The sequence below is a fragment of the Pholcus phalangioides genome, unplaced genomic scaffold, assembly GCF_987345545.1.
Source record: "Pholcus phalangioides strain wild (caught in Gottingen) unplaced genomic scaffold, Ppha-v1.0 ptg000020l_1, whole genome shotgun sequence".
In the NCBI taxonomy this organism is placed as follows: Eukaryota; Metazoa; Arthropoda; class Arachnida; order Araneae; family Pholcidae; genus Pholcus; species Pholcus phalangioides.
In genome coordinates this window covers 4,277,054-4,304,119 of record NW_028301613.1, presented here as the reverse complement: position 1 = coordinate 4,304,119, position 27,066 = coordinate 4,277,054, and the positions used below count along the sequence as shown (strand labels likewise).

The 27,066-nt window shown below is 38.5% G+C and overlaps 1 protein-coding gene across 1 annotated transcript in view; it reads right to left on the bottom strand.

The window, feature by feature from the left end:
- LOC149070781 (uncharacterized) overlaps positions 1 to 27,066 on the bottom strand; it is a 97,920-nt gene that overhangs the window by 22,568 nt on the left and 48,286 nt on the right. The window contains exons 12-24 of the mRNA XM_089248477.1: positions 18,831 to 18,893; positions 18,559 to 18,657; positions 16,784 to 16,837; positions 14,870 to 14,966; positions 14,629 to 14,751; positions 11,883 to 12,059; positions 11,361 to 11,570; positions 11,103 to 11,200; positions 9,462 to 9,662; positions 8,711 to 8,879; positions 4,405 to 4,506; positions 2,803 to 3,005; positions 95 to 248 (exon numbers count right to left, since the gene is read on the bottom strand). Of these exons, the coding sequence (XP_089104603.1) occupies positions 95 to 248; positions 2,803 to 3,005; positions 4,405 to 4,506; positions 8,711 to 8,879; positions 9,462 to 9,662; positions 11,103 to 11,200; positions 11,361 to 11,570; positions 11,883 to 12,059; positions 14,629 to 14,751; positions 14,870 to 14,966; positions 16,784 to 16,837; positions 18,559 to 18,657; positions 18,831 to 18,893 (1,750 nt within the window). The remainder of the gene's footprint in view (positions 1 to 94; positions 249 to 2,802; positions 3,006 to 4,404; positions 4,507 to 8,710; positions 8,880 to 9,461; positions 9,663 to 11,102; positions 11,201 to 11,360; positions 11,571 to 11,882; positions 12,060 to 14,628; positions 14,752 to 14,869; positions 14,967 to 16,783; positions 16,838 to 18,558; positions 18,658 to 18,830; positions 18,894 to 27,066) is intronic.

Sequence of the window (27,066 nt, the reverse complement as noted above, 5' to 3'; positions counted from 1 at the left end):
TCAGAGAAGAAAAATGAATGCAATTTCTTTAAAACCTCAATAAATAAATTTAAAATGTAGAAATTACAATATTTTTGCAATGTGTATACTATACCTTTTGGTCCGGGTGGTCCAGAATAGCCAGGCTCTCCTGGATACCCGACACGTCCTCCAGATCCATAATCACCTCTTTCACCTTTTCTTCCTCTCAGACCATATGGTCCCGGAGGGCCATCGAATCCGTCCAACCCTGGTTCGCCTGGTGCACCCTGTTGAACCGGATTGAAATTTTCTTGAGTACAGTCAAATATAGTGTTTTAGACCAGTATCTATTGCTAGGAACTATACTCTTGACAAATGCTAAGGAACAGTGTTGGTTTTTTGTTGCACCTAATCATAGACAATCAAGGACAATATTCTTCAGTATAAAGTGTGATCTCCTCGGACACTGACACACATTTGACTTCTCTTGTGCAGCCAGAAGGAGCAGCCAGGAGGAAGGAGGCAATTGTGATGGACAGTAATTTTAGGTGGGAACAAAGAACACTGTTATAAAATTATTAAATTTTAAAGTTGTGAGGGGGCGGCAAAATCATGTTTGCCCCGGACAGCAAAAAATCCTTGTTACAGCCCTGTGTGCAGCAACAGTGTTCCAGAGTCATATTCTCTAACGAATCACGCTTTAGTACCTACAGCAGGGAAGTCCAACTTTTTTCCCAAGGCGTGCCACTATCAAGATTATTTTTGATGCACGTACCACACCTTACAAATTTCAAAATGAAGACCATGCATCCTGTTTTTACAAGACATGAAAACACATTGTCCTCCTTCCCGTAAAATATTATTCTGCTGTTTTAGTGTTTTCGTAAAAATTTTCAGTTTGCTGCTCTTTCGAGTTAGAGATTGTTTTAATTTAGACTGATAAATTTGATTATCCCAATGCAGATTGTGTAAGTTCAGTGAAAATTCATCTTAACTACACCATGTTGGGTATAGATACTGGAGCCTAAGTACTCAAGATGCTCTTGAGGCCTCAAATATTTTAAGAGGGCTTAGTACGTCTTTCCTCCAGAGAATTCATGGATATATAATGCATGTTTCCCATGTGTACAATCCTGAAGCTTGTACATATAGGACTAGGGCTGTAACTAGAATTTTTGCTGCCTGAGGAAAACATGATTTTGCTGCCCTAACAACTTTGAAATTTAATAATTTTATAATGTGTTCTTTGTTTCAACTTAAAACTGCCTCCTCCCTGAATCTTTCAGACCAGGGCAGTTGCCCCCGTCCTGCATGGGACATCCAGCTACTATACTCAAAAGATGAAAAGCTGAACAGAAACGCATTGAATAGAAAGTCGTCATATAATTTATTATTTTAAGAGTGCCTATACCATACTACATATTAGTTGGGCAGCCTAAAAGACCATCATTCATAAGAAAAGGATTGCTTAAAAGTTTTATTTTTGATTGAAAAATTGAATAGGATTTCTATAGCTTTTGAAAAGCCTTCACATGCCGCGGGTTGGACAGCTTTGATCTACAGTGATTCTGGACACCAGCTACTGTGGAGAGAGCAGAGAACTCTCAGCATCAACAGAATGTCCAGGAAATTGATTGCTATGGGTCAAGGAGTAATGGTGCGTTTAGATATCATGCACAATGGTAGAACTCTGCTTCACATCTTTGATGGGAATTTTCGTAAAATCACAGTAGTATCGCACCAACAGTCTCCTGAGTTCATGTTCGTTTTTCCCAGGATGCTGTTTGTTCAAACTGTCTTATGCGGATGCGCACCATCCGCATAAGACAGATAAAGTGGATGACACGCAGGTCCGTCATTTTGCCTTTTTTTTTGGGGGGGGGGGGGGAGAAGAACATATACTCAATATTTGTATGTATACAGGGTGTTCTGTTAATGGACCGTCAGAGGAGTGTTAGTAGGCATCAAGAACAAAAATTGCAATGGAACATGGTGTCGCAAACCACATGTTGAGAGGGTAAAAATTGCGAAAAATGGCTAATGGGATTAAATCCCTCAAGCACTCATCAACAACATTGTGCATGCTCACAACTTTTGGCGTCTGGTGCATGCGCAACCGATGCTACAGGTGAATCAGTGTCTGAGGAGGTCACACTCTAATCTGAAGACCTAATATTTGTCCTTACTCCCAGAAAAACGAGCACTTTTTCGTAACTGTTTAAAAAGAGTATGGAGTTGTATGGAGCATCTTTTTTTATTTTGCTTCTATTTTTTCGCCACGTGGCGATATCTTTCTCATTTTGCATAAGGGGCCGTTCAAGTATTACGTCATCATCGATGGGGGTAGGGGGTTTCCGATTTGCTGACTTTTGATGACAAGTGAAGAGGGGGGGGGGTTTGCATAATGCTTATTGCTTATGTCATCAACCACCCTTTATGAAAATATGAGTTAGGATTCAGAGGGACAGAGTTGATGACGAAATTTTGCTGACAAGGGGGGGGGGGGTGTCAGCGTTTTGTTGTCTTTTGCTGACGGGGGGGGGAAGGGGGTCAAAAATGGCTAAAAATTTGCTTACGTAATACTTGAACGACCCCTAATAAAGACACTTCAGAATGTATCTATTAAAAATGTGTCACAAGAGTTTCATTTCTTTTTGAGGATGTCTATCATTAGGTATGATGAAACATAACATGTTCCTTAGCATTTGTCAACCAGTATAGGAGTTCTGTATCATTGTTGTGCTCTATATTGTAGTGCAAAAGAACAGATAAGAGAAATATTATTTACATCAATCACTGTTTTTTTTTGGTAGTTTCTGTAAAAGTACATATATCTCTTACTTTCTTTCCTGGGACTCCTGGAAGTCCATCGATTCCTCTTCCGCCAGGAAATCCACTGCCTCCAGCTCGTCCTGCATCACCAATAAGACCGGGATAACCTTTTGGACCAGGCTCACCCCTTACAGATAGACCTGGTCGTCCTGGTTCACCTTTTGAACCTGGAAATCCTGAAAGACCAGTTGGGCCTGGGTACCCAGGTGGTCCTGACAAAGAAAGGAACAATAATAAATAGAGGATTCATTCAAAAAAAAATAAATTAAAACCAAATTAATGGTCTGTAATGTGCTTTTCCTGGTTTTTCCTCGATTTAACGCAAGGGTGTTCAACCTTTAGAAGAGTGTGGGCCACTTCACTGATTTGAAAACGTGCCACAGGCCTCTTAGGATCATTTGATCATTTTCTGCACATGAGGGCTAATTAGACCAGGACCTACAATTTATTGCTGATTCCGAATGGCAGGCTTGTTTTTTTTATACTCGTTGAGGGGTTGGTGCACTGACCCCTCAATGGGGGACTCCTTGCGGTAGCAATTTTTCCTGCGGTCTTGTCGCCGTTTTTGTTGTTTTCTGACAAGGACGAACTGGGTATCGAACTCGCGACACCTCTAAACATCCTTTGGTACTTTAGGGGAGTATCTTATCGATCTGGGCTACCGCGCCTCCAGGCCTTTTAGGTAAGTGATGTGGAACAGCGCTGCTGTGGTTACTTAAGTGATCATGGGCCTGTTGAGTGATATGGAATTGGGCTGCAGGCACTTTAGCTTAAGTGCTGTAGAACTGTGCCACATTGATCTGTAAATATACTGCAGATCACTTAAGTTCAAGGGTGTCACTCAAGTGCTCCGGAACTGTGCAAGGGTCATTTAAGTGCTCTTTCACTGTGCCGCAGGTCACTTATGCAATCTAAAAATGTACTATAAGCTCCTTGAGTGATTTGCAATCTTGCCCTGGGTCACTTGAGTGATCTGAAATGTGCCACAGTAATTTATAAATATGCTGCAAGCCACTTGAGTGACCTAGAACTGTTTTACAGGTCATTTAAGTGATATGGGAATACACCACAGGAAACTTAAGTTATCTGGAACTGTGCCACAGGTCACTTAAAGTGATCTGAAAATGTTCAGTGGGCTACTTGAGTGGTCTTGATCTGGGCCACTAGTAGCTTAAGGCTGTAGACCTGTGCCGCATTGATCTTTAAACAGGCTTTGGGTCACTCAAGTGCTTTGGAAATGAGCTATGGGTCAATAAGGTAATCAGGAAATGTGCTGCTTAGTTCATTTTTACACAATTAGGTCAGATTGGGCCACATTTGGGCCATGTATGATTTAACAGATTCCGATTTAACAAATTTCATTTATTTAATGGGTGCCTGTGTGTGTACACATTTTATGTTCAGCTTTATTTGATGGTTTTCCTCGATTTTATGAATGTTGGCCCTATGAAATTCATTGAAACAGGTTTTGACTTATTTCGCTGTTATTGCTGAAATTGTGAAGCGGGGTGCATCCAGTCCTACAATGCTATTGCCAAAAATTTTGCTAATTGTCATCTTATCAGATGTTTATAGTTTTAAATATGAAACAGTATTCAAAATTTCACATACCAGGAACGCCAGGTAATCCCGGGAAGCCTTTTTCTCCTGCGAAACCAGGTGGTCCTTGTACTCCTCTGGTACTTGATAGAGGGTATGGATCACCTTGCTCACCTGAGGAGGGAGAAAAAAACCATCAATTTAAATGCTCCACAAAAGATATCTATCCATCATCGAAATGCAGTATAAGGTATAAGTCCTAAATATGAAAAACCCTTTGAGACAGTTTACAAAATTTACCTTGAATGAAGTTTTGTTACTGCTGTTTATATACTCTTTGATATAGAATCAAACTCGGTTATAACAACATCAAAAATTCCACAAATTTTGTTGCTACAACCGAGGTTGAGGTTTTCAAGACGTTTGACGAAAAATATAATCAGATGCAATCAAATATTATGCATGAAGCTGTATTTCATAACGATGAGAGTGATCATATTTGATCATGAAAAATATGAGAAATTGGGATAATTAATACAACATGATGGAAATTGTCAGCGAAATTGCCAAATATTGTTTCTAAATTGACAGTGTTCCTGATGTAAGAAATAGACTTTCAAATCTTGATTTTTACTAGTTTTTTTTTTCCCTCGCTATCTAACTTGATATATTGAGCCTAATGTGTCAGCCACAACTTTACAAAAAAGTAACCTTTTGAGTCCCTTCATTCCAGACAGGAAATCTTGAGCTATAGTTCTTCCAAACTGAATTACAATCTTAAACAGCAGGCATAGTTACTATATGAAAACAAGTTTCATTCTGACTTAGATGCTCTTGATTGTAGAGCATTCAAATATGCTTTCAACTAAGAAGCATTGAGATACATGGATAACGTACCAGGGTCAAAGGATACCTAACATGCTCAAATTGTTAGACAGCACCAGTTAAATGTCGTGCCATTAGGGACACAAACATATAACAGTTTAAATAAATAAACGTTATTCATTTAAAACATTCTGACTCTTGCATTGTGCGCCATTTGTATACTTTATACATTACAAATACAAATACAAATACAACGCCACAACAGGCAAAATGCCCAACGAGGTGGCTGATAAAAAGATGCCCATAAAAATATGGTTGTCATATGTTTCAAAAATACAGCAACCCAATTAAAAATGCAATTAACACAAATTACAAACAATATATACACATGATAAAATATTATACAATGCCCATAAAGAATACTTATGGTTGTCTTATTCTAAGAATGGATAGCTTCTCGATTTACCCCAACATGTTTATCGTATTTCTTTTTAAACGTGTCAATTGTGTTACAATTTACTACCTCCGGGGATAAGCTATTCCATTTATTAACAACCCTATTGGAGAAAAATTCCCTGCGACACCATAACCTTGCATTGTCCCTCACCAATCGATACTGGTGTCCCCTTGTAAAAGCAGTCGATTGGCGGTGTACTAAAAGTTCATGGTCCATCCTATCCATCCCATTGAAAATTTTGAACACTTCGATCATATCTCCTCGACACCTGCGTTCATCCAATGTAAACATATTCAAAAAATGAAGTCTTTCTTCATAACTCAAGCCCTGTGTGCCAATAAGGACACGCGTAGCTCTTCTCTGCACCCCTTCAACCAAGTCTATGTCCCTCTGTAGGTATGGTCTCCAAAACCTTACAGCATACTCCATTCCAGGACGAACTAAGCCTCGAAAAAGCGGAAGAATGACTTTAGGAGAACGCGAAGAGACCTTTTTGAAAATGAGACCAAGCATTCTATTCGCTTTTTTGACAACCGCTGAACAATGTTCAGAAAACTTAAGTCGCTCGTCAATGAGAATTCCCAAATCGGTGACTCTAGTTGCATCCGGGATAGTGACACCATTCAACTCGTAAGAGAACCGTGGGTTGTTCGAACCAAAATGAGCGACCATGCACTTATCTACGCTAAACGTCATGCTCCATTCATTTGCCCATGCTGCAATCTTGTTTAAGTTGGTCTGGAGCAACTCCCTATCGCTTTCATTTCCGATTACCCCCATTAGCTTCACATCATCTGCGAATTTGCTAGTAATTCCATCGATACCCTGATCGAGTTTGTCGATAAAAAGTGAAAAAAGTATGGGGCCAAGGACACTTCCCTGAGGAACTCCACTTGTGACGTCTGTCCAACCAGAGAATTCCCCGTTCACCATAACTCGTTGCGACCTATCTCTTAACCACGATTCTATCCAATTCAGCAAGTTGCCCCCTATTCCAATCTCGTGTAAACGCTTCAAGAGTTTGCCATGTTGGACCCGATCGAATGCCTTCTGGAAATCAAGGTAAACAACGTCGACATTTTTGCTCTTACCCAAAGCCTTAGTCACGTAATCATAGAAGCAAAGGAGGTTAGTTACACATGACTTCCCCTTCCTGAACCCATGCTGATTATCCGACAATACATTATTCTCGTCTATCCACTTCACAAACTGCCTTTTGATGATAATTTCCAAAATTTTCGAGAGGGAGCTCGTCAAACTCACTGGACGATAATTAGACACCACTTCTCTACTACCCTTCTTAAATATCGGAACAACGTTAGCCAGTTTCCAATCTCTCGGGACGATACCCTCAGCAACACTACTCCTGTATATCTGTGCGACTGGCCCCAACAATTCATTAGCACCTTCCCTGAGAACCCTGGGATAGATATCATCTGGTCCTGGTGCTTTGCTTGCACATACATTTCTTAGAAGATTTAGGACCTCCACGTCTTCCACTTGAATATCGTTGAGCATTTTATTACCCCATGCAACAACCGTATATCGAATATCATTATCTCCATTAAAAACCGACGCGAAAAAGTCATTGAAAGCACTACACATGCCTACATTGCTCTCTACTTTTGAGCCTCCTATCGAGAGGGGGCCAACTGTCCCCTTACATCCATTATTGACGTATCGAAAAAATGATTTTGGGTCACAGCCAATGTTATCTGCCAACCTAGATTCAACTTGCTTTTTACTATCCCTTATCGCTTTCTTCAACAGTCTTCTTTTATCAGTAAACAATGATAGGTCACCTCGTCCACTTTTATACTCTCTGAATGCTCTTTTCTTTTCAAGATAAAGGTTCCGCACGCTATCCGTGAACCATAGAGGGTGTGATGTACAAACACGCTTTTTTCGAACAAAGGGTATGACGTCGTGCAAAACAGAGGACAGCTTCGTACTAAATTCTTCCCATTGACTTACCACCCCTACTGATTCCAACCGGTCTTTGAAAACTTCCGCTAAACTTCTTCGCAAAACATCAAAGTTAGTTCTCCGAAAACAAGGAACCAGTCTTTTGTTATCAACCTTACCCGAGGAAAAGTTACAGTGAAATCTGACGATAACATTCAATCATATATTTTAAAAAAATCATTAATCAATTTAAGCTCTTTAATCAAATATTTTTAAACACTTATATTTCACATTCTTCACATTAATAGAAATTACCTCATAAGACATTCAATGTGAAATTACAATAAAAATTGACAAACACGAGACCAAAAGGTAACATAACCAAAAGCCAGTCGAAAAGGCTAAAAAATCACAACACTCACCCACTATCATACTCTGCCCTTGGGAGCATCCAGTGGCAGGAAAACTCACACACACACACATATATATATATATATATTAAATTATATTAATTTTTAAACTAAATTTCGAAGAAAATCGGGTCGATATAGCAGAAGAGACAACCAGATCTCCCTACCTTAAAAGTTTTCTGCCAAGAGGTGTGTGACACACACCTTGATAGACATGCAATTTTCTAATTGGTCAACAGGGATCATGTGTTACTTCTAGAATTTCATCCAAACATGGAAACGAGGCGGAAGAGAGAATGCTTAACATAGCTATGAACATAACTTTGAACATTAAGCTATGCTTTTATTATCATTCGCAGTTCTTCTCAAGAAACAATGCATGAAATTCTAAAAATTGTGAACTTTGAACAATCCAAATCCAGCAAGTTGTTAATGTCAGTTGATTCAGAAACTTCAACTTGGCAACAAACTCTAATTTTTTTTTTTGCTTCAAATGCATCAAGTAGCCTATGATGAGAAGTTTCCTCCCTTATTTTTCATTATTGTGAGTAAATCTTGCTTTTTTCTCCTTTAATGTGAATTTTTCATAGAAAATTGATTGAAACTTTCATACATAAGGTTGTGTGTATGCTAGCTACATACTTACAGATGGAATTTTTGAAGTCTAACTAAATATTGGTACTATCACAGCTCTGCTGATTGTGTTTATTGTAAAGGGTCATGTTTGATGAATGAAATCAAACTCACAATAAATTGAATTTAAAATAAAAAACCCACTAACCTTTAGAACCTTTGAATCCTCTCCATCCAGGTGTCCCAGGATCTCCACTTTCTCCCGGAAGACCTGGTAGACCATATCCAGCTTCACCTTGCTCACCTTTTCTCCCGGGAAGTCCAAAAGGACCAGCAAGACCATCTGGACCAGGTGGACCTACATCGCCATATTCTCCCTGTCAATAAATACATTTGAATCATTGAAGACAAGGAAGAAATCAGTCTCAAAACTTAAGAGAGAGTGAGAGAAAAGATTTTTACAAACTAAACTCAAAAAATACCAATTTCACATTACAGCTTGTACTATTTATTTCAGTGCCGTTTGGATCTTGGTACAGTTGATGCTTGTTCATGAATCATAGCAAACATTCAGGTATAATAACGGGTATGATAAATCCCATGTTTTCATCTATTCTACGTATGTTTTATACCTGATATATAACTAGGTCCGTCATTTCAACTTTTTCCGGGGTATGGGGAGGTGGTAAGAATATATATACCCAATATATATATATATTTCAACTTGTTTGTCCATTTATACTGTATTTTATAAAGCGAGGAGGGGGTAATTGCCCCCTTTACCCTCCAAATGACGGTATGTATAACGTCTATTTTCGACAGAATGATAAAAGGGGATTATAATGAGTGTCGACTATATTTAATATAAACTTATTTTAAACATGATAATAAATCTGGGTTTTGAAACACATAATAAAACTGAAATAAAAGGAGAATTAAAAAAAAAAACAATTGTATACCGGCTCTCCTTTATTTCCAGGGAATCCAGGAAAACCTCTTATGCCAGAAAGGCCATCAATACCACGCAGTCCAGGAATTCCATCAAAGCCAGGCAACCCCTTTTCTCCTTTCAGACCTTGTACCGATGGTGGGTATATCAATTCTCCAGGGTCACCAGTTGTGCCTGGGCGTCCAGCGCTTCCATGTGAGCCAGGAATACCCTGAAAATTATTGTAATATTTAGGCGACATTATCTAATATTACAGTCGCCTCCCACCTACCCTCCAAATGATGGTCCCTATAACGTTATACAATATACTTATATACAATAATACAGTAAATTTTTTTTTACTTTAGGAGACATTAAGTAAAAAAAACATTTCGGACAAGTACTGCAAGGCATCTTGCCATTGCAATTTTCACCATTACATAATTCCTCTGGACTGGATGATTTCTCTCCCCGCACCTTCATTTCAGAATCCTAAATCATTGTATGTTCAGTACAAGGACACCAGAAGGAGGGAGTGGGCAATTGACTCTTTCCTGCCTTTCAGGCGTGGATCTAGGCTAATTTGTTGGAAGAGCTGATTGCCCCCATTCCCTCTGCATCCGTGTATGAGCAGAGGCAAACATCTGTAGCTGTGAATGAGATATTTCCAGCAACAAATAAAGTGGAAGAAAGCAGACATCTTCACCAGTGAATGGAATAAAGGCAGACATCTTCACTAGTGAATGGAGTAAAGGCAGACATCTTCACCAGTGAATGGAGTAAAGGCAGACATCTTCACCAGTGAATGGAGTAAAGGCAGACATCTTCACCAGTGAATGGAGTAAAGGCAGACATCTTCACCAGTGAATGGAGTAAAGGCAGACATCTTTGGCTTAGAATAAAGTGGAGACGGGCATCTTCAGCTGCAATTGTAGCAAAAGCAAATACCTCCATTTGCGAATGCAGCGGAGGCAGACATCTCCAGCTGCAAATGGAGCAGAGGCAGTTATCTTCAGCTACAAATGGAGCAAAGGCTGACATCTCCAGATGCGAATGGAGCAGAACCAGACATCTACAGTTGTGAATAAAGCTGAAGGAGGCAGATATCTTCAGCTGCAAATAAAATCAAGCAGACATCTTCAGCTGCAAGTGAGGTGGAGGCAGGGCCAGACTTAGACAGGTGCAAAGGGTGTGGCAGCACTGGGCCGCTAAATTTTAGGGGCCACAAAACAAGATAAAAATACTTTCATTGCATTTTGACTTTAACGTTATATTTTGACTCAACATTAGCAGAGCGGATAGCTTAAAATTTTGTCCCAGATCTCTAAAATTCAGACATCGAAACCTCTGGCCTAGAGTTTCACAGAGCCCCTACACCAAGCCAAGGGAAGAATGCAGTTGGATCTAGAGCCCCAGGCGCTGATTCAATGGGGGTGCTAAATTTGTCCTTGCTAACATTTGTTGTTGAGGCCCCAGGCAGATAATCGGATTTCTAGCCCCAATAGCACCCAACTTCCAAGTGCCAACAGGTACACTTGCACTTGGTCCCACCCCCCTCCATTCTATATAGCGATCATTTAATATCCCTGTTTAACTGTAATTTTGATACTTTGTTAAGGTTTGTCATTCATAAGTTGGGGAGGCCCTGCACAACAGAATAAGATAGACTTACAGGGAAACCTTTCAAGCCGGGAAGTCCAGGAAATCCGGGTTCTCCTTTCTTGCCAAAAGTACCAATGAAACCTGTATAACCAGGGGGCCCTCGAGGTCCTGAAAATAATATCATTTCTATCAGTAGGGATGTTTCAGACATTTAAGGTTACTTTAGACATGGTGGAAGAATTTCAGTCTTTTACTTGGTTATTTTGGAAATATTATACAATATATTAAAAGTCACAATGGCTCTTATTTGGTTAACCAAACTTCTTACCTGGTCTGCCTTCATCACCGGGTGCTCCTTTAAATCCTGGTTGTCCAGGTGGACAGTAGCCACAATCATCTCCCCTCACACCCTTCAGACCAGGGTTGCCATCGAAACCTGGCTGTCCTGGACTACCAGGTTCACCTGGGATTCCTGGAAGGCCCACAGGTCCGGAAGGTCCTCTACGTGCAAATCCTCTACCAGGATAACCCTGTTCACCTGAAATTTAATGGTGAGAATTATATCATTATGCAAAAAAAATTAAACTTACTGGCTAAATTGTCAAAGTTCTCTCCCTTTAGAGTAATCGATTCTAGAGTTGTCAAACATTTGTGCTTTTGGCAACTGTAATGTGCGAGTGCTATATACTAATACTGCACATTCCTTTGGATGAGTTTTTTCTATTGTTTTTCATTTTTTCCTTCCTGCCCTACAGGCAATTCGGTCTGGTCGAATCTTCAATTTCACTCAGATGTCCCCTCTCCTTTTCTGAGACAATTCTAGTTTCCCTATCAAAAGATCTGTGCTCACCTGGTGATCCAGGATCTCCTCTAGGACCATGAATTCCAGGCAAACCATCCCTTCCAGGTCTGCCATCTTCTCCTGGTGGACCAATCACAGATATTCCTGGAACACCCCGTTCGCCGACACTACCTTGAAATCCGGGTAATCCTGATTTTCCGGGAGGACCAGGTATTCCAGGAAAACCTTTAAAAATTAAAAAATACTTAGACTAAAATATATTTGTATTGTATTGATTCCTCGCAATACATATTTTTTTCAAATATAACACTGCGCAACAAATACATCTATATATATAAAATTGATTTTCTGTGTGTCTGTCTGTGTGTGTGTGTGTGTGTGTGTGTGTGTGTGTGTGTGTGTGTATGTTCTCTATACAAATCTACAATTTTAGATCGATCGTCGCCAAATTTTGCATATATACCAAATGGGACCCGACTTGAACGATAGGCTACTTTAAAATTTCGTCAGACTAGGGCAAATGCCCCAAATGGGCAAAAAACTGTCCGGCAACAATGGTTTTTAGGCCTCAACAATCACTTTCCGAACGTTTACTTTGGTTACCGTGGTTCCCTAGCGATGAGTTTCAGACGTGTTTATGCCTTTATAATGGTCTGCCACATTTTCAATACTCTGAGTAATGAGGCTTTTTGAATAGACGTCATAATCATCACCATCATCGCTTTGAGGGTTAGGAAAAGGTTGATCCTCATAGAAATCACTATTAAAATTGCCGATTTAACTGCATAAATACAGAAATTTAGTGGGGGGGGGGGGGTTCCCTGCCACATCAATAATTTTAAAAATTAAATTGAATTCTCGATTTTTGAAATATGGAATTCACTTGGAGATACGAAGCCCAGAAAATTAAAAATATGAATAATTTGCCGGATCTACTTTTGAGTTTGATATCCATGTAATAACATTGATTTCAACTTTTTATTTATATCTTCTCAATCATGAAAATTAAGTTCTCCGTATTGTCTTTTGATATTTATTTGCATAAATTCATATAGTTTAGGATGTTTTTAAAATTAGTTATGGGCCCCGTAAAGTGCATCGAAAAAATTCCACAGCTTTAATTAAGCATTTTTGGAAGCTGAAACAGGCAGAGATGGATAACTTGAAGTTCAGGGGGAGGGAATCGAAATACCTTACACCCATAAAAAAAAGGGGGGGGGGGCTATTCATTTCTACGTTTCTTTAAATTTAGATTTATTTCTTTCATGAGTCGCGCAGGACGTCGCCATATTGGTTAACTTAGACACGGTTTGCATGTCCCTCAAAGAAAGAGGGAGATATCACGTGTTTCTAACAGCCTCATTGAAGAAAACCCGGGCAGTGCCGGGTATTATAGCTAGTATATATATAAATATTTAAATTGCGAAGAAAGTTCTAAAAGTTTTAAGGTAGATTAGGGGCTGTTGATTCCAGAACTGGTGTTGGTTTTGCCAAATTAACTCTAGTTTCTGAGATAATCCTAAAAATTTCAACTCGAATATTCTCCTCAATGAGAATATTATCCAAAAGAATATTATTCTGTTTTGGCAATGCTAATATATAGGCAAAAGAACGGTTCTGGAAAGTTCTCTCTTATTCTTGCACGATCCACTTCTTTCCTTAGTCATTTCAGTTTCCGTTCCTATAGACGTCATGACGTTGCCAAATGTTCCAAATGTTCGTCAATTTGACGAGATTTACAAAAAAAAAAGAATTAATGGCTATTTACAGGCAAAAAATTACATATTAAATGACAATTAAGGGCTATTTACATAACTTTTGTGACAACATTCTTCCAATGTGATTACATCAGGACTCAGCATTTCTGATAACAATAACTGATTGATAACTATATCCAAAAGAAACCCAGAAGCAAATATGGTGACCATACGTCCCTTCGGTCATTAAAATGTATATGAAACAGATGTAAACTTTTAAACTGGGATAACTCAGTTTAAACTGGGATAACTCACTGGTTGCAAAATTTTTGATCTTGTGATTTTTTTCCCATCATTGTATCATACTATATGGTTCTAAAACTGGTTGTTTTTTGCCCTTAAATTCATAGTTTTCCCAGCTTTTTTTATTTATTATACCCCTGATCAGAATCTCCCCCCCCCACTTCCTTTCCGCAGAGATCCCATAGAATCCTGTACTGTGTTCCCAACTATTATCTCCTTCCTGCATAAGCAGAGATAGACTATAAAATCTGGGGGGGGGGGGGGGAAATGATGATGTCAATTTATATATATGAATATTTATTACATTATATCAATCGGCTCCACCATTGATGTTGGGGGTGGGGGGAAGTAGTAATGCCCAATGCCCTCCTGGCACGTTCCACCCCCCCCCCTCTCCCAGGGGATATTATCCGCTTCTTTCTTTTGATTCAGCCATTACAAGATTCCAAAAAGAACTATTTAATATGGATTACAATACTCTATGCAAAAGGGGTTTCATATGTACATGGACCATAGCTGTTACTACAGCAGGCTCGTGACTTTCATTTTCTTAAACCCCTCACTTGAAAAAAAATCTTAAAGAATGAAAATTACTCTTTGACTATGATGTGAAGGACATTTTTAAGAATTTGTTGCTCCTATAGTCCAAAGATTTTTTTTGAGAGGGATGTAACAGTCAGATTTCTGTCTTCATGTCTGAGCGAAATCACTTCTGATTGGTGCATATATTTTCAATCATCAGGGACTTCCGCCAATCTTTCCGACCCTTGCGCTAAAAATAAAAACAAACTTGCCATCCTCTCCAGGTTCTCCTTTGAAACTAAGACCCGGACCTCCTGGTTCTCCGGGATAGCCTTGTGGTCCAGGATCTCCTGCTGCACCTCGATAACCAACTGGACCCAACGTTCCAGGTTTTCCTATGAAAACAAACAAAACTATAAAATAACGAAAACAAGAACAATCCAACTGTTTTATAATTTGAAAGTGATTTCAATAATAGGTAGAGCAGAAGCATTCTAAAAACAAATGACTAACCTGGAGGTCCTGGTAGACCTCGTTCACCTGGTACACCTTGGGGTCCACGTGGGCCTGGAACTGCTTCACCCATTTCAATAATTATGCCTGGGGGACCCTAGAGTTAGAGTAAGTAGAATTTAGTAGTGCAGTAATTGTTGAATTTTTTGCATTTTAGACAATGAAATGCCTATGCCCATATAATACCATTTTTAAAGACACTCAGTTATCAAACTCCCCCCCCCCCCCCCCCACCAATACTCATATTGTTGAAGACATGGCTAACAAACATCAGCTCAATGTATTTTACACAGATTTTTTTTAAAGCATTTGATTGTGTTAACCCACTCTATTTTGATGTACAGTCAAACCTCTCTTTCTCGAAAAACTCTATGCCTTGAAAAATGAAAAAATGCTTGCCTTTTCTGAACTAAACCAATGCATTTTCACCTTTCTGTATCGATGTATATAATTTTCGAAAGACTCTATCTCGAAAGTCTAGCTCAATGATAGTAAAAAAAAACCACATAAATTCCTTTTCTTTGGCGCAGATAATGCTTTTCTCTGGAGGTGAAAGAAACTGATAAGAAAAGATTATTCGTATTACAGCCACTGTGAATGGATCTCGTCAATCATAGGCATGTACTATGATTGACAGAGGGTAGATGCTATGGCTTGTTCAGCATGGCAAAAAGTCTGCTAACAAGCAATTCAAAATTGCTTCAAGAAAGCTGTGGGTTCAGAACCAGTCATCTCAGTGATGAAGGGGGAATTGAACCAAAAAAAAAAAAAAAACATATTTTAGTGCATTTGCATACACTGTGATTGAACATTGATTCTGTAATGGACTGTGTAACCAATAATTTCATTAGAACTTAGTAAAATATATAGTATGGTATTTTCAGTTTTTATCAATCAAATTTTTGGCCATTCTTGGCATGTTTTTCCTTTCTTACTGAAAAAAAAAAAAAACCCCTCTATTTCTCGAAAACTCGCTGTCTCAAAATTGTTTTTCCATCCCTTCAGTTTCGAGATAGATAGTATAGTTTGGCTGTTCAAATTAAAGAAAAATTCCAAAATTAATGGAGGAAAATTCCAGAACTAATGGAGAAAAATTCTAGAATTAATGAAGAAAAATCCAGAGTTAATGAAGGAAAATTCAAGAATTGATGAAAGAAATTATCCCAGAATTGATGAAAGAAATTATCCCAGAATTGATGAAAGAAATTATCCCAGAATTGATGAAAGAAATTATCCCAGAATTGATGAAAGAAATTATCCCAGAATTGATGAAAGAAATTATCCCAGAATTGATGAAAGAAATTATCCCAGAATTGATGAAAGAAATTATCCCAGAATTGATGAAAGAAATTATCCCAGAATTGATGAAAGAAATTATCCCAGAATTGATGAAAGAAATTATCCCAGAATTGATGAAAGAAATTATCCCAGAATTGATGAAAGAAATAATTTAATCTTTTTTCACCTTTAGAAGAGTTCTCTATCCTTTTTTTTAATCTTTAAAACCCAATATTTAGAGACTGAACTGTACATTTCTATGGGCAAATTGCCAGGAACGAACTTTGTTTTCACTGAGTTACATGAATTCCTTGCATTTGATGTAGCTGCCGTCGCGGCGGCTGGATGCTCCCTCCAGTAATATGAGCTCAATGGTTCCTATGCAATTCTCAATCCTTTTGATGTTCTTTCTCTACTTCTCCCTTAAATTTCGTACCTATCTCTATATATGGGACAACCTGTATAAGAGTTTCTACTGCATTTGACAGTAAGATCAAAATATCCTTATTGCAAGCTGAAAATTATTCCGAATATAGAATTTGAATGACCAAAAGTAATCCAACATTAAAGGTGTGTTTTCTCATCCATCAACCATTAATAATTCAAAAATTTGTAGAATTATTTTCCAATACTTACTGGAGGTCCTTGTGAACCATAAAATCCGCCTCTTCCTTGCTCCCCTTTTGGACCCTAAGGTGATAAAACAAATGAAATTCTCATTAATTATAACTGAAAGTATTTTTAAACCTCTGCATATGTCATGGTAAAAGTTCGGAGACTAGTAAGGCCTAGGTTTAACCAAGGCAAGTTGGTAAAGAGCCCAAAATACGCTTGTTAATGCTTTCATTTCGAGCTTCATCAGTCAAAGCCAGTTTTTAATGAATCGATCAATCATCATGAACATATAGTGTTCCTGGCACTAATTAATTAAACAATTACAATTACTTGAAGATTAACTAATGAATTAATTAACCACCAAGAACTCATCAGTTCCTGCTGATAACTAAGTATTATCATTAACTAATTAATTAACTGATTTAAATTTATTCTTTTATTTTTAATTAATTTATTCCGAACAGTAAAAACCTGTTCTTTATGAATCGATTGACCGTCGTGAATTTATTAGTTCCTGACGCTTAACAATTATAATTATAATTACTTATTGATAATGATTAATGGTTAATTAATTCATTATAATTATTTAACAAAATTTATTGATAATGATTATTGGTCAATTATAATTCATTGTAAGAATTTAATAATAACAATTATTTCATAATTATCTAAGTATTAACTAACTAATGAATTAATCAACCTCCTTGTGTACGTATTGTTTCCTAACGCTAATTAAGTAGGTGTAGGGTAATGATGGGCTTGCTACATGGGATAATTTATAATTATTAATAAATTATGATTATCATTTATCTATAAGGGGTCATTCAAGTATTATGTCAGCATCTAGGGTTTTTTTGGATTTGCTGACTTTTGCGGACAGGGGGGGGGGGAAGGGGTTCAAAAATGGCTAAAAATTTGCTTACCTAATACTTGAATGGCCCCTCCTAATTGTTATATAGTAAAAAAACGTTTAATTATTAAATAATTACAATTATTAATTAAATGAGCATTAGAAACTATAAGTTCATGATGGTAAATTAATTCATTAAAAATTGGGACTTTAATGGTTTACTGCATGAATAAAAAAATAAATTAGGTAATTAATTAATGATAACTGATAATTGCTTAATTATTTTCAAGAGCTAATGGTAGTAAAATATAATTTTTGTAAATAATTAATAAGCAATAATAATACAAGCTAATGGTGTTTAATTGATTTGTTAGTTATTAATTAATCACAATTATTAAATAATTGCAATTATAAAATTAATATATATATATAATAAATTAATTAATAAGCAGCAATAAGTTCATGGTGGTTAATTGATTCATTAAAAATGGGCTTTGACTTGGTAAAAGCCCGAAATGGAAATGTTTTAACAAGTGTATTTCGAGATTTTGCCATCTCAGCTTAGTGAAAAACCTAGGTTTATTACAAATGCAGAGACATTAATGAAACAGTGAAAGAACTGTTTATTTGAAAGTTACAAAATTGTTACTAAATTTAGGCGCACTTGCATTTGGTTTAGGCTTCTTACACGCGCAGAAGCCTAAGCTGAGGTTATAACTAAGCATTATAACCTTAAGCAACTACTTTTGAAATAAAGTTTTCATATTAAAATGAGTTAAATATTCTTCACATTGGACATAATCTAAATCAGTGTTTTGTCGATTGATGCAAAATATGGTTAGTATGAAATATTTTCAGTGTTTATTCAACTTCCTCTTGACTGCAGTTCGGTTCGACTGCAGTTGGAACATTAGGGTTCGCAAATGCGATATTAATTTATACTGACCTGAACTCCTGGACGGCCATTCGGTCCAAATAATCCAGGTTCTCCTTTTTGTCCCTTTTCACCTGCTGCACCAGCATATCCTGTTTTTCCTCTTTTTCCCTATTCAAGATGATATTGGTAAAATTTCACAAAAACTCAAGTCACGAGAAGAGGTCTCATGACCTCTCAAGATCGCATTTATGTGAAAAAAATTAAATTTAAAAAAAAAAGTAAATTTCTTAAATTGGCAATTTTGTATTTTTATTTTCTGAAACATTCACTCATATACATACTCTTGGACCTTCAACTCCACGATCACCTTTTTCTCCTTTGGGTCCAATTTGCCCCTTCAAACCCTGATAAAAAGTAGATAAAAATTTGTTATTACTTCAAAATTTTTGTAGGAAAAAAGAAAATTTTCTAAGTAATGCGATTCATTTTTTGATTCAGTATTTACACAATATAGTGCCAGGCGCAGATCCAGGAAGTCCCTGTTTTGTGTCAGACAAATGTCATCAGTTTTGATTGTCCTGTATTTTAAAGGGTGTCCCATACTATTCGGCTCTAGGAAAGGGTGGCCATACCCATCACCCCCTCTAGATCGCCTAGATTTCCCCCCCCACAGTCGAGGTTAAAGCAGACTGATCTAATGTATTTTCGTATATATGAACTGACATTATCATCATCATACCCCCCAGCAATTATTGTGCCCCCCCCAGACTTTCAAGTCTATCTCTGCCTATGAAGCCGAGGTAGACATCTTCAGCTGCAAATGAAGCAGAGGTAGACATCTTCAGCTGCAAATGAAGCTGAGGCAGGTATCTAGAGCTACAAATGAAGCAGATGCAGATATCTTCAGCTGCGAGTGAAGCTGAGGCAGATATCCTTAGCTGTGAATGGAGCAGAGGCAGGTGGATCTAGGACGATGCATCGCATCATCTCGTACGTATTTTACGAGACAGAGAAATTTTCTCCATATTATTCAGCTCTTGGGAGGGGCTATCATCCCCGCTCGTATAATGATACCTCAAATTATGAGCATCATGAGTGTGCAGTCCATGTTGAATGTAATCATATTCATAAAAACGATTCAATCGTGAGTACATGTTCAATGTAAAAGCTTAACCCTTTAAGCGACATTGAAGATATATCTTGCATTATTAAGAGCCTCTTATTTTAGCACTGAAAAGCCCAGATATTTTATAAAGTTGATTTCTCAATGCAAACACTTTTCCCTGTACTTTCCCTGTTAGCACTTGCTAAAAATTGAAAAAAAATCCTATTTCATTTAAAGAAGATATGACATTTTGAAGGGGTTTAGTGTTTTCTACTGTGCCTCTTAAAGGGTTGAAACATATGAGAGGGAAAAAAAGCTCATTATTTTACTGAATGTTGAGTTTCAATTGAATCATCACATAGTAAAGCTGAAACTTCAGCTGCAGTGAACGGTGTTCCTCTAACAACTTCTATACATTATTTAGCCTAAGACATGAATTAAAATAAAATCTAATAATAATCTAATACATCCTAAATAGAGCAAATCTACAATTTTAGACCGATTGTTGCCAAATTTTGCACATATACCAAACAGGGCCGAGATTGAACTGGAGGCTACTTTAAAAGTTCATCAGAGCAGGCAAAATGCTTGAAACAGGCAAAAAAACCCTTCGGGAATGGTTCCTAGGCCCCCAACAGTCACTTTCAGAATGTTTACTTCGGTTACCATGGTTCCCTAACACTGCGTTTCAGACATTTATATGCTTTTTCAATGGTTTGTCACTTCTTTTATGCTGCCAGTACGACAGTTTATTATAATGGTTTGCCACTTTTTCAGTCCTCCCAGTAATTGAAGAAAACCCAGGCATTGCCGGGTATTATGGCTAGTATATATATGTAAATAGTAGTATGTATGTAATGTTGATTTATCCCTCGTGGGACAGAGCCTGGGCCACAACTGGTCTTACAGTATATATGTACAATTTATTTTCTGTATGTATATGTTCTCTATACAAATCTACAATTTTTTACAGATCTTTGCCAAATTTTGCATACATACATGCATAAATAGGACCCAGATTGAACAATAGCCTACTTTAAAAGTTCGTCAGAGCTGGACAAATTCTCGAAATGGACAAAAAAACTGTCAGGCAACAATGGATTCTCTGCCTCAGCAATGACTTTCAGAATCTTTACTTTGGTTACTGTGGTTCCCTAACAATGCGTTTCAGACATGTACATGCATTTGTCATTTCTTTAGTGCTGCCAGCAAGGTCCCCACATCCTGGAGCAGGGCTCCTAGGCTGGGATCTTTTGCAGGCCCCTTTATGATGAAAAAGCATCAAATAGCATGAAAAAACAAAAAATGATGGAAATTGTATCGGGCCCCCAGGGCCGAAGCCCTCCCTATCAGCTCCACTCTTGTAGGAGGCCATGGCTGCTAGTGTAACGTATCGGGATCCGATCCCTCTACGTTAATGGTGGTCTTGTCGTTATGTGGGAAATTCCTTCTTATTTTAGACCCCAGGGACCTCTCAGTTACCGGAAACCACCCGAGGACCCACTGGCGAACCGGTAAGGGCCAGAGTGTTCGTTTAGTTCGGCAGTCGGCGGGTGGGGTCTTTCGGCTGTCGAACGAGAACGGGCCAGAGGTCGGGCTACTGATGTCCCACATAAATTAATTTCCCTCATGACGACGATGCCGCTATTTTCGTGGAGGGGTTTGATCCAATATATGTATAGTTGGGCGAGGCTTAGCCCAGTTTAAATTATTTTTATCGAAGAACTTCCCGGGGGAGTTGTTGCAAGTCTCGTTGTGCGGATACGAAAATATAGTGTTATACTCACTTATTTTCGGCGGGGGGCTGCAGACCTCCGTCGGAACAATTCATTTCATATTGTTATGTTAGTAATGTTTACATAATCGGGAGAGTCTGATCAGCTCTCCGGATTATGTCATGTTGCCAGATTCCAATGTAATTAAATTGTAATGTTTATAATAGTGACGCATGAATATGCAAATTCGATAAATTTGTTGAGGCGAAAAGGCCATGCGAGGACATGTGGTCCCAAACTTCTTGTAAAAGGGGAGTATAAATTCCTCCCTCTTTGTCTCTCACGTTGCGTTCGTCTAATCTTGTTCTGTTCAACTGAAGCCCTCTAGTAGGACGGTTCACCGTCTTACTACCGTATCTATTGGCCTTAGGCTGAATTGTTAAAATGCAATAATCTACATTATTTGAATCCGTTTTCCGGCAGGTCCGGAATCAAAATATAAAACAATCTTCACAGTCAAAGTTCTTCATTGCTGATCGAGGTGGTCCGGCCCTCAACCGAGAGGCCCCCGGAGCTGATCAAGGTGGTTCGGCCCTCAACCGAGAGGCCCCCTGGAGCTGATCAAGGTGGTTCGGCCCTCAACCAAGAGGCCCCCCGGAGCTGAGCAAGGTGGTCCGGCCCTCAACCGAGAGGCCCCCAGGAACTGATCAAGGTGTTCCGGTTCTCAACTGAGAAAACTCCTCTGGTATTTACGGAAAGGCTAACAACATCGGATGTCCGATCGCTGCACAGGTTGACTGTTGTTGATCATCAATTGGTGAGCCAGTATCTTTACTGCTAACGTCAAATAGAGGGCTCCAAGATATACTAATCCATTGTTAAAATTAACTAACCCATATAATTGAATAAATAATAATATTTCATGCGAAAGTTTGTTTCTAATCATTTTCCACTTGTCGTTTGCCACTTTATTGCTGGATATTTCGAACCGGGCAAGCAACTCCCATAAGGGACGTTGCAATTTTGGGGGCTCGACCGGTTCTCAGTAAGTGTGGCAAACCGCGGGTGGAAAGTACTTTCGCTAAAAAAAAAAAAAAAAAAAAAAAAAAAAATTTTTTTGATATTTAACATTGATTTTAGAGATGAATTCTAATAATCATAGTACGCCTAGAAATTTAGGTGATGATGTTCGTGTACAAATTGAACCGGAACCAAGTGGTTCACAATCGAATAATGGTTCACAAATGAACTTTACTTATCCAACAATGTCAAATCCTTATAACGAGACGCATGTAATACTTCCCCCGGCATTACCTTTAAATCCCGCAAATGCTTTGGTTCCATTGACCCAACGCAGTGTTGGTAGTCTTATATTTTCAGGTAGTGGAGAAGACGTTAGAAGCTTTTTATTAAAATGTGAATCGTATTTTAATCTTTACAGTGTTCCTAATAAGATCGAGTTAGTTGTAAGCACGTTTGAAGGTCGTGCTCAGGCCTGGTGGCAAACGATAGGCAGGCACGAATGGGAAAAATGGGGCCCCCATAAATCGTGGGAAAGTTTCAAGGGCTTGTTATTACAAACCTTTTCAAGGTATCATACCAGGGTTGAATTAGCTCGTGCTTTATTCTCTGAAAAGTTTTCGACGGGCTCGTACCTTGATTTCGTATTACATAAGTTAGATCTTTTTCAGTCGTTCGATTTAACCGTTCCGGAGTCGGACAAAATTGAACTTATAATGTCACAATTACCCTATAATGTGAGAACATTTTTGGAAGTTAGGAAGCCTAATTCTTTGCAACAATTATTTGTAATGTTAGATCAATTTCTTGCAACGCGTGAAAATGTTCAAATTGAATCTCGTAAAAATTTTGAATCTTGTGAAAATTGTGTTGAGAAATTTCAACCTGAAGTTAGAAAAAATTGTGTGGGACCTACACAAAATGTAGTACAACCTTCAAGACGGCCTTTTAGGACAAATAAATTTTTTCGACAAGTTACCTGTTTTGGTTGTGGTCAAATCGGCCATATTGTAAAAAATTGTAAATCAAATGGGAATCAGGGAAACTAGACCTGGGATACATGAGAAGGGGTAGTGTATCCATGGGTAAAAAGACCCCTAGTAAGAAATTTAGTTTTCTTAATCCAGTTGTGAGAGTTAACAACAAGATTTTGACAGCAAAAATTGATACCGGTGCCGATTGTTCAGCGATCAGTTTCGATCTGGCTCGGCAGGTTGGTTCACCCACTAATCAAGTTAGACCCTATCACGGTGATAGATTTCAGTTGGCATCCGGTGAGTACTGTCAGCCTGTGGGGATTCTTCGGGCCCAAGTGGAGATACGAAACAGTGTCGTGCACACAGATCTGATAGTGCTCGCCAGGGTCCCATTTGGGATCTTGATCGGCAGTGATATATTGAGTAAAACTGAAATTATAGTTGACTTCAAAAACTTTGAACTTAAAGGAGGATTGTTGTCATATAAAGGAGATGTCGATCAGGTAAAAATGCAAAATTTAGTAAGTAAATCGGAATTTGATTCCGATCAGAAAAAAAGGTTGTTTGAATTGTTAAAACAATTTCCGAATTTGTTCAGAAACACTCCCGGTAGAACTCACGTTGCTGAGCATAAGATCGTGACTGACGGAAAACCGGTTTTTCGATCCCCTTTTTCTCTTCCGCGATGGAAAAAACAATTAGTAGAAGAACAGGTGCAACAGATGCTCTGTGATGACGTCATTGAGCCTGCCTCCACAAACTGGGCTTCCCCGTGTTTTTTAATCAAAAAGAAAACTGGTGATTGGCGATTTGTCGTCGACTATAAAAAGGTGAATAAAATTACGGCACCCGATCGGTACCCTTTGCCTTTCATCGATCAAATTCTACAACGAGTGGGTGACGCACGATTCGTCTCTACGTTCGATCTGGCCTCAGGGTATTGGCAAGTTCCAGTGCGGCTAGAGGATCGGGACAAAACGGCATTCATAACCGATTCTGGAATGTACCGATTTAAGGTAATGCCCTTTGGACTCAACAATGCCCCGGCCACGTTCCAACGCATGATGACTACAATCCTGGGCCACTTAGTCGGTAAGTGTGCCGATTTTTATTTGGATGACATTGTCGTTTACAGTTCGAATTTTGAGGAACATTTACAAAACTTGAAAACAGTATTTTCGTGTTTGGAAAAAGCAGGCTTAACTCTTAAGCCAGACAAATGTAATCTCTATAAAAAAAATTTGGAATATCTAGGTCTCTGTTTGACCAAAGAAGGATGGCACGTAAAACAGGACCAAACCGACGCCATTTTGAGTTTTTCTAGGCCTAAAACAGTAAAACAGGTGCAACGTTTTCTGGGACTCTGCGGGTGGTACCGGCAATTTGTTCCCCATTTTGGTGATGTCGCTAACCCCCTTTACGGCCTGACAAAAAAAGGGCAAAGGTTCAAATGGGACAAAATACACCAACAGGCGTTCGAAAAATTGAAACATCTCTTGTCTTGTGCCCCCGTTCTAACCACAAGAAAAAAAGATTGTGCCTTAAAAATTTACACAGATGCCTCAGGAATTGGGCTTGGAGCCATTTTGCAGCAAGTTGAGCCTGACGGGGAAAAGCCGTTAGCCTATGCCAGTCGTACCTTGAATTCAGCAGAAAAAAATTATTCGGTAACAGAACAGGAGGGACTCGCTGTTATATGGGCGTGTAATAAATTTCGAGCCTGGTTTTCAGGAGAACCTGTTACTATAGTAACGGATCACAGGGCAGTCGCCTGGTATTTTGAGGCTAAACAATTGAAGGGGAGGTTAAGCCGATGGGCTCAATTACTACAGGAATATCCTTTAAAGTTTGAATATAGAAAAGGTTCGACCATGCAGGCCCCTGATGCCCTGTCCAGAATGCCCGCTGTTGTCACCGCCGAAACTGATTTCGAGGAAAAAATTGATAATAAATTATATTTGTTCTCGTTTTTGGATTTACCTGAGTTAATTGTTCAACAGAAAAAAAATTACCAAGATATTATACAGTATTTTAATGATAAATCTGTCGGAAGACAAAAAATTGATGAAAAAATTGAAAAGTATTACCTTTTCGAAAATCAAAAATTGTTTTTTAGATTCAGGAATAAAAAATTGCTAGTAATTCCTCCACCATGTAGAGAGAAATTTTTGACTGAAATGCACATGCATCCCATTTCAGGTCACATGGGAGTCAATAAAACTCTTCAGCGATGCCGACAACGCGCGTTCTGGCCCGGTATGCGTAAAGATATAAAAAAATTTGTCCTGTCCTGTAAAAAATGCCAAATATGCAAATTCGACAATACGAGGCGATGGGGAGGCATGGTGTCAACCTCTGTTGATCATCCAGGAGAAATGGTTGGGATTGACACCATGGGTCCCTTTCCCGTTTCTTCCAGAGGGAACGTGCATCTGTTAGTCGTCGTCGATTATTTCACAAAGTGGGTAGAGTTATTTCCACTAAGACGAATTACGACAAGTGCAGTTGCTAAAAAGTTTGTTCATGAGTACTGTATGAGATATGGCTTTCCAAAAAGATTAGTTTCCGATAATGGTTCTTGTTTTATATCAAACCTTATGAGGGAAACTTGTAAAGTTCTCCAGGTCAAGCAAAGGTTCACAACCCCCTATCATCCTCAATCAAACCTTACCGAGAGATTTAATAAGACAATTAAACAGATGATCTCCTGTTATGTTGGTGATAAACATAAAGACTGGGACAAAAATTTAACCTTTTTTGGTCTTGCTATTAGGTCGGTTCCCTCGGAAACTACGGGTCAGTCGCCAGCTAAATTGTTTCTTGGTAGAGAATTAGTTTTACCATTTGACTGGGCTATGGACATACCGGTTTGGGAAAGGGTGAGTTTGCCCGAAAACTTACTTAAGCAAGTTAAGGAAAATGTCAAAAAACAACAAAGGAGACAAAAAAGATATTATGACAAAAAAAGATTATTGCACACCTTTAATCAGGATGATTTGGTATTAAGGAGAACGCATTTCCGTTCTAGTGCGCAAGGCAATGTTATGGCGAAGTTGAAACCACGATGGGACGGCCCGTGTAGAGTCCTGGAAAAAATTTCACCTATTGTCTACCTGATAGTGGATTTATCCAATGATAATGTCTATAAAGTCAATGCTTGTGACTTGAAAAAATTCGTTAGTAGTGACCAAATCGTTCTTGAGCCTGTCCCGCAGTCACCTGAGAGTAGAGAGGTCCTTGTACAACACACTTCCAGTAATCCGAGTCGACATCATGTTTCACAAACGCCCTTAAATAGTGCTAATTGCACTAACTCTAGTACGTCCTTTAACCGGCAAAATCCCGAGGAGGACACCACTCCTAAGATGGTGAAAACGAATTTCATTAAATCTTCCGTAGGTTACTCTAAGTTTTTGGTTCCGATTCAGAGAGGGTGGCAAAGGGTTCTCGTTAAGAGGAAAAAAGAACCTCGTATTGACGTCTATTATTACTCTCCCGAAGGGACAAAATTCAGAAGCAGTGTTGAAATTTCGCGATACTTACAAAATCGGGATACTGATTTGGCTGTCGATAACTTTTCCTTTAGTGGGAAGTTTAATATACCAGGTGATATGTTAACATAGTTTTTGCAAGTATTTCTGTAAATTAACTTTTTTTAACCTATAGAATTTTTTTTTTTTGGGAAAAATTCTTCCGTGGTGAGGGGGAATGTAACGTATCGGGATCCGATCCCTCTACGTTAATGGTGGTCTTGTCGTTA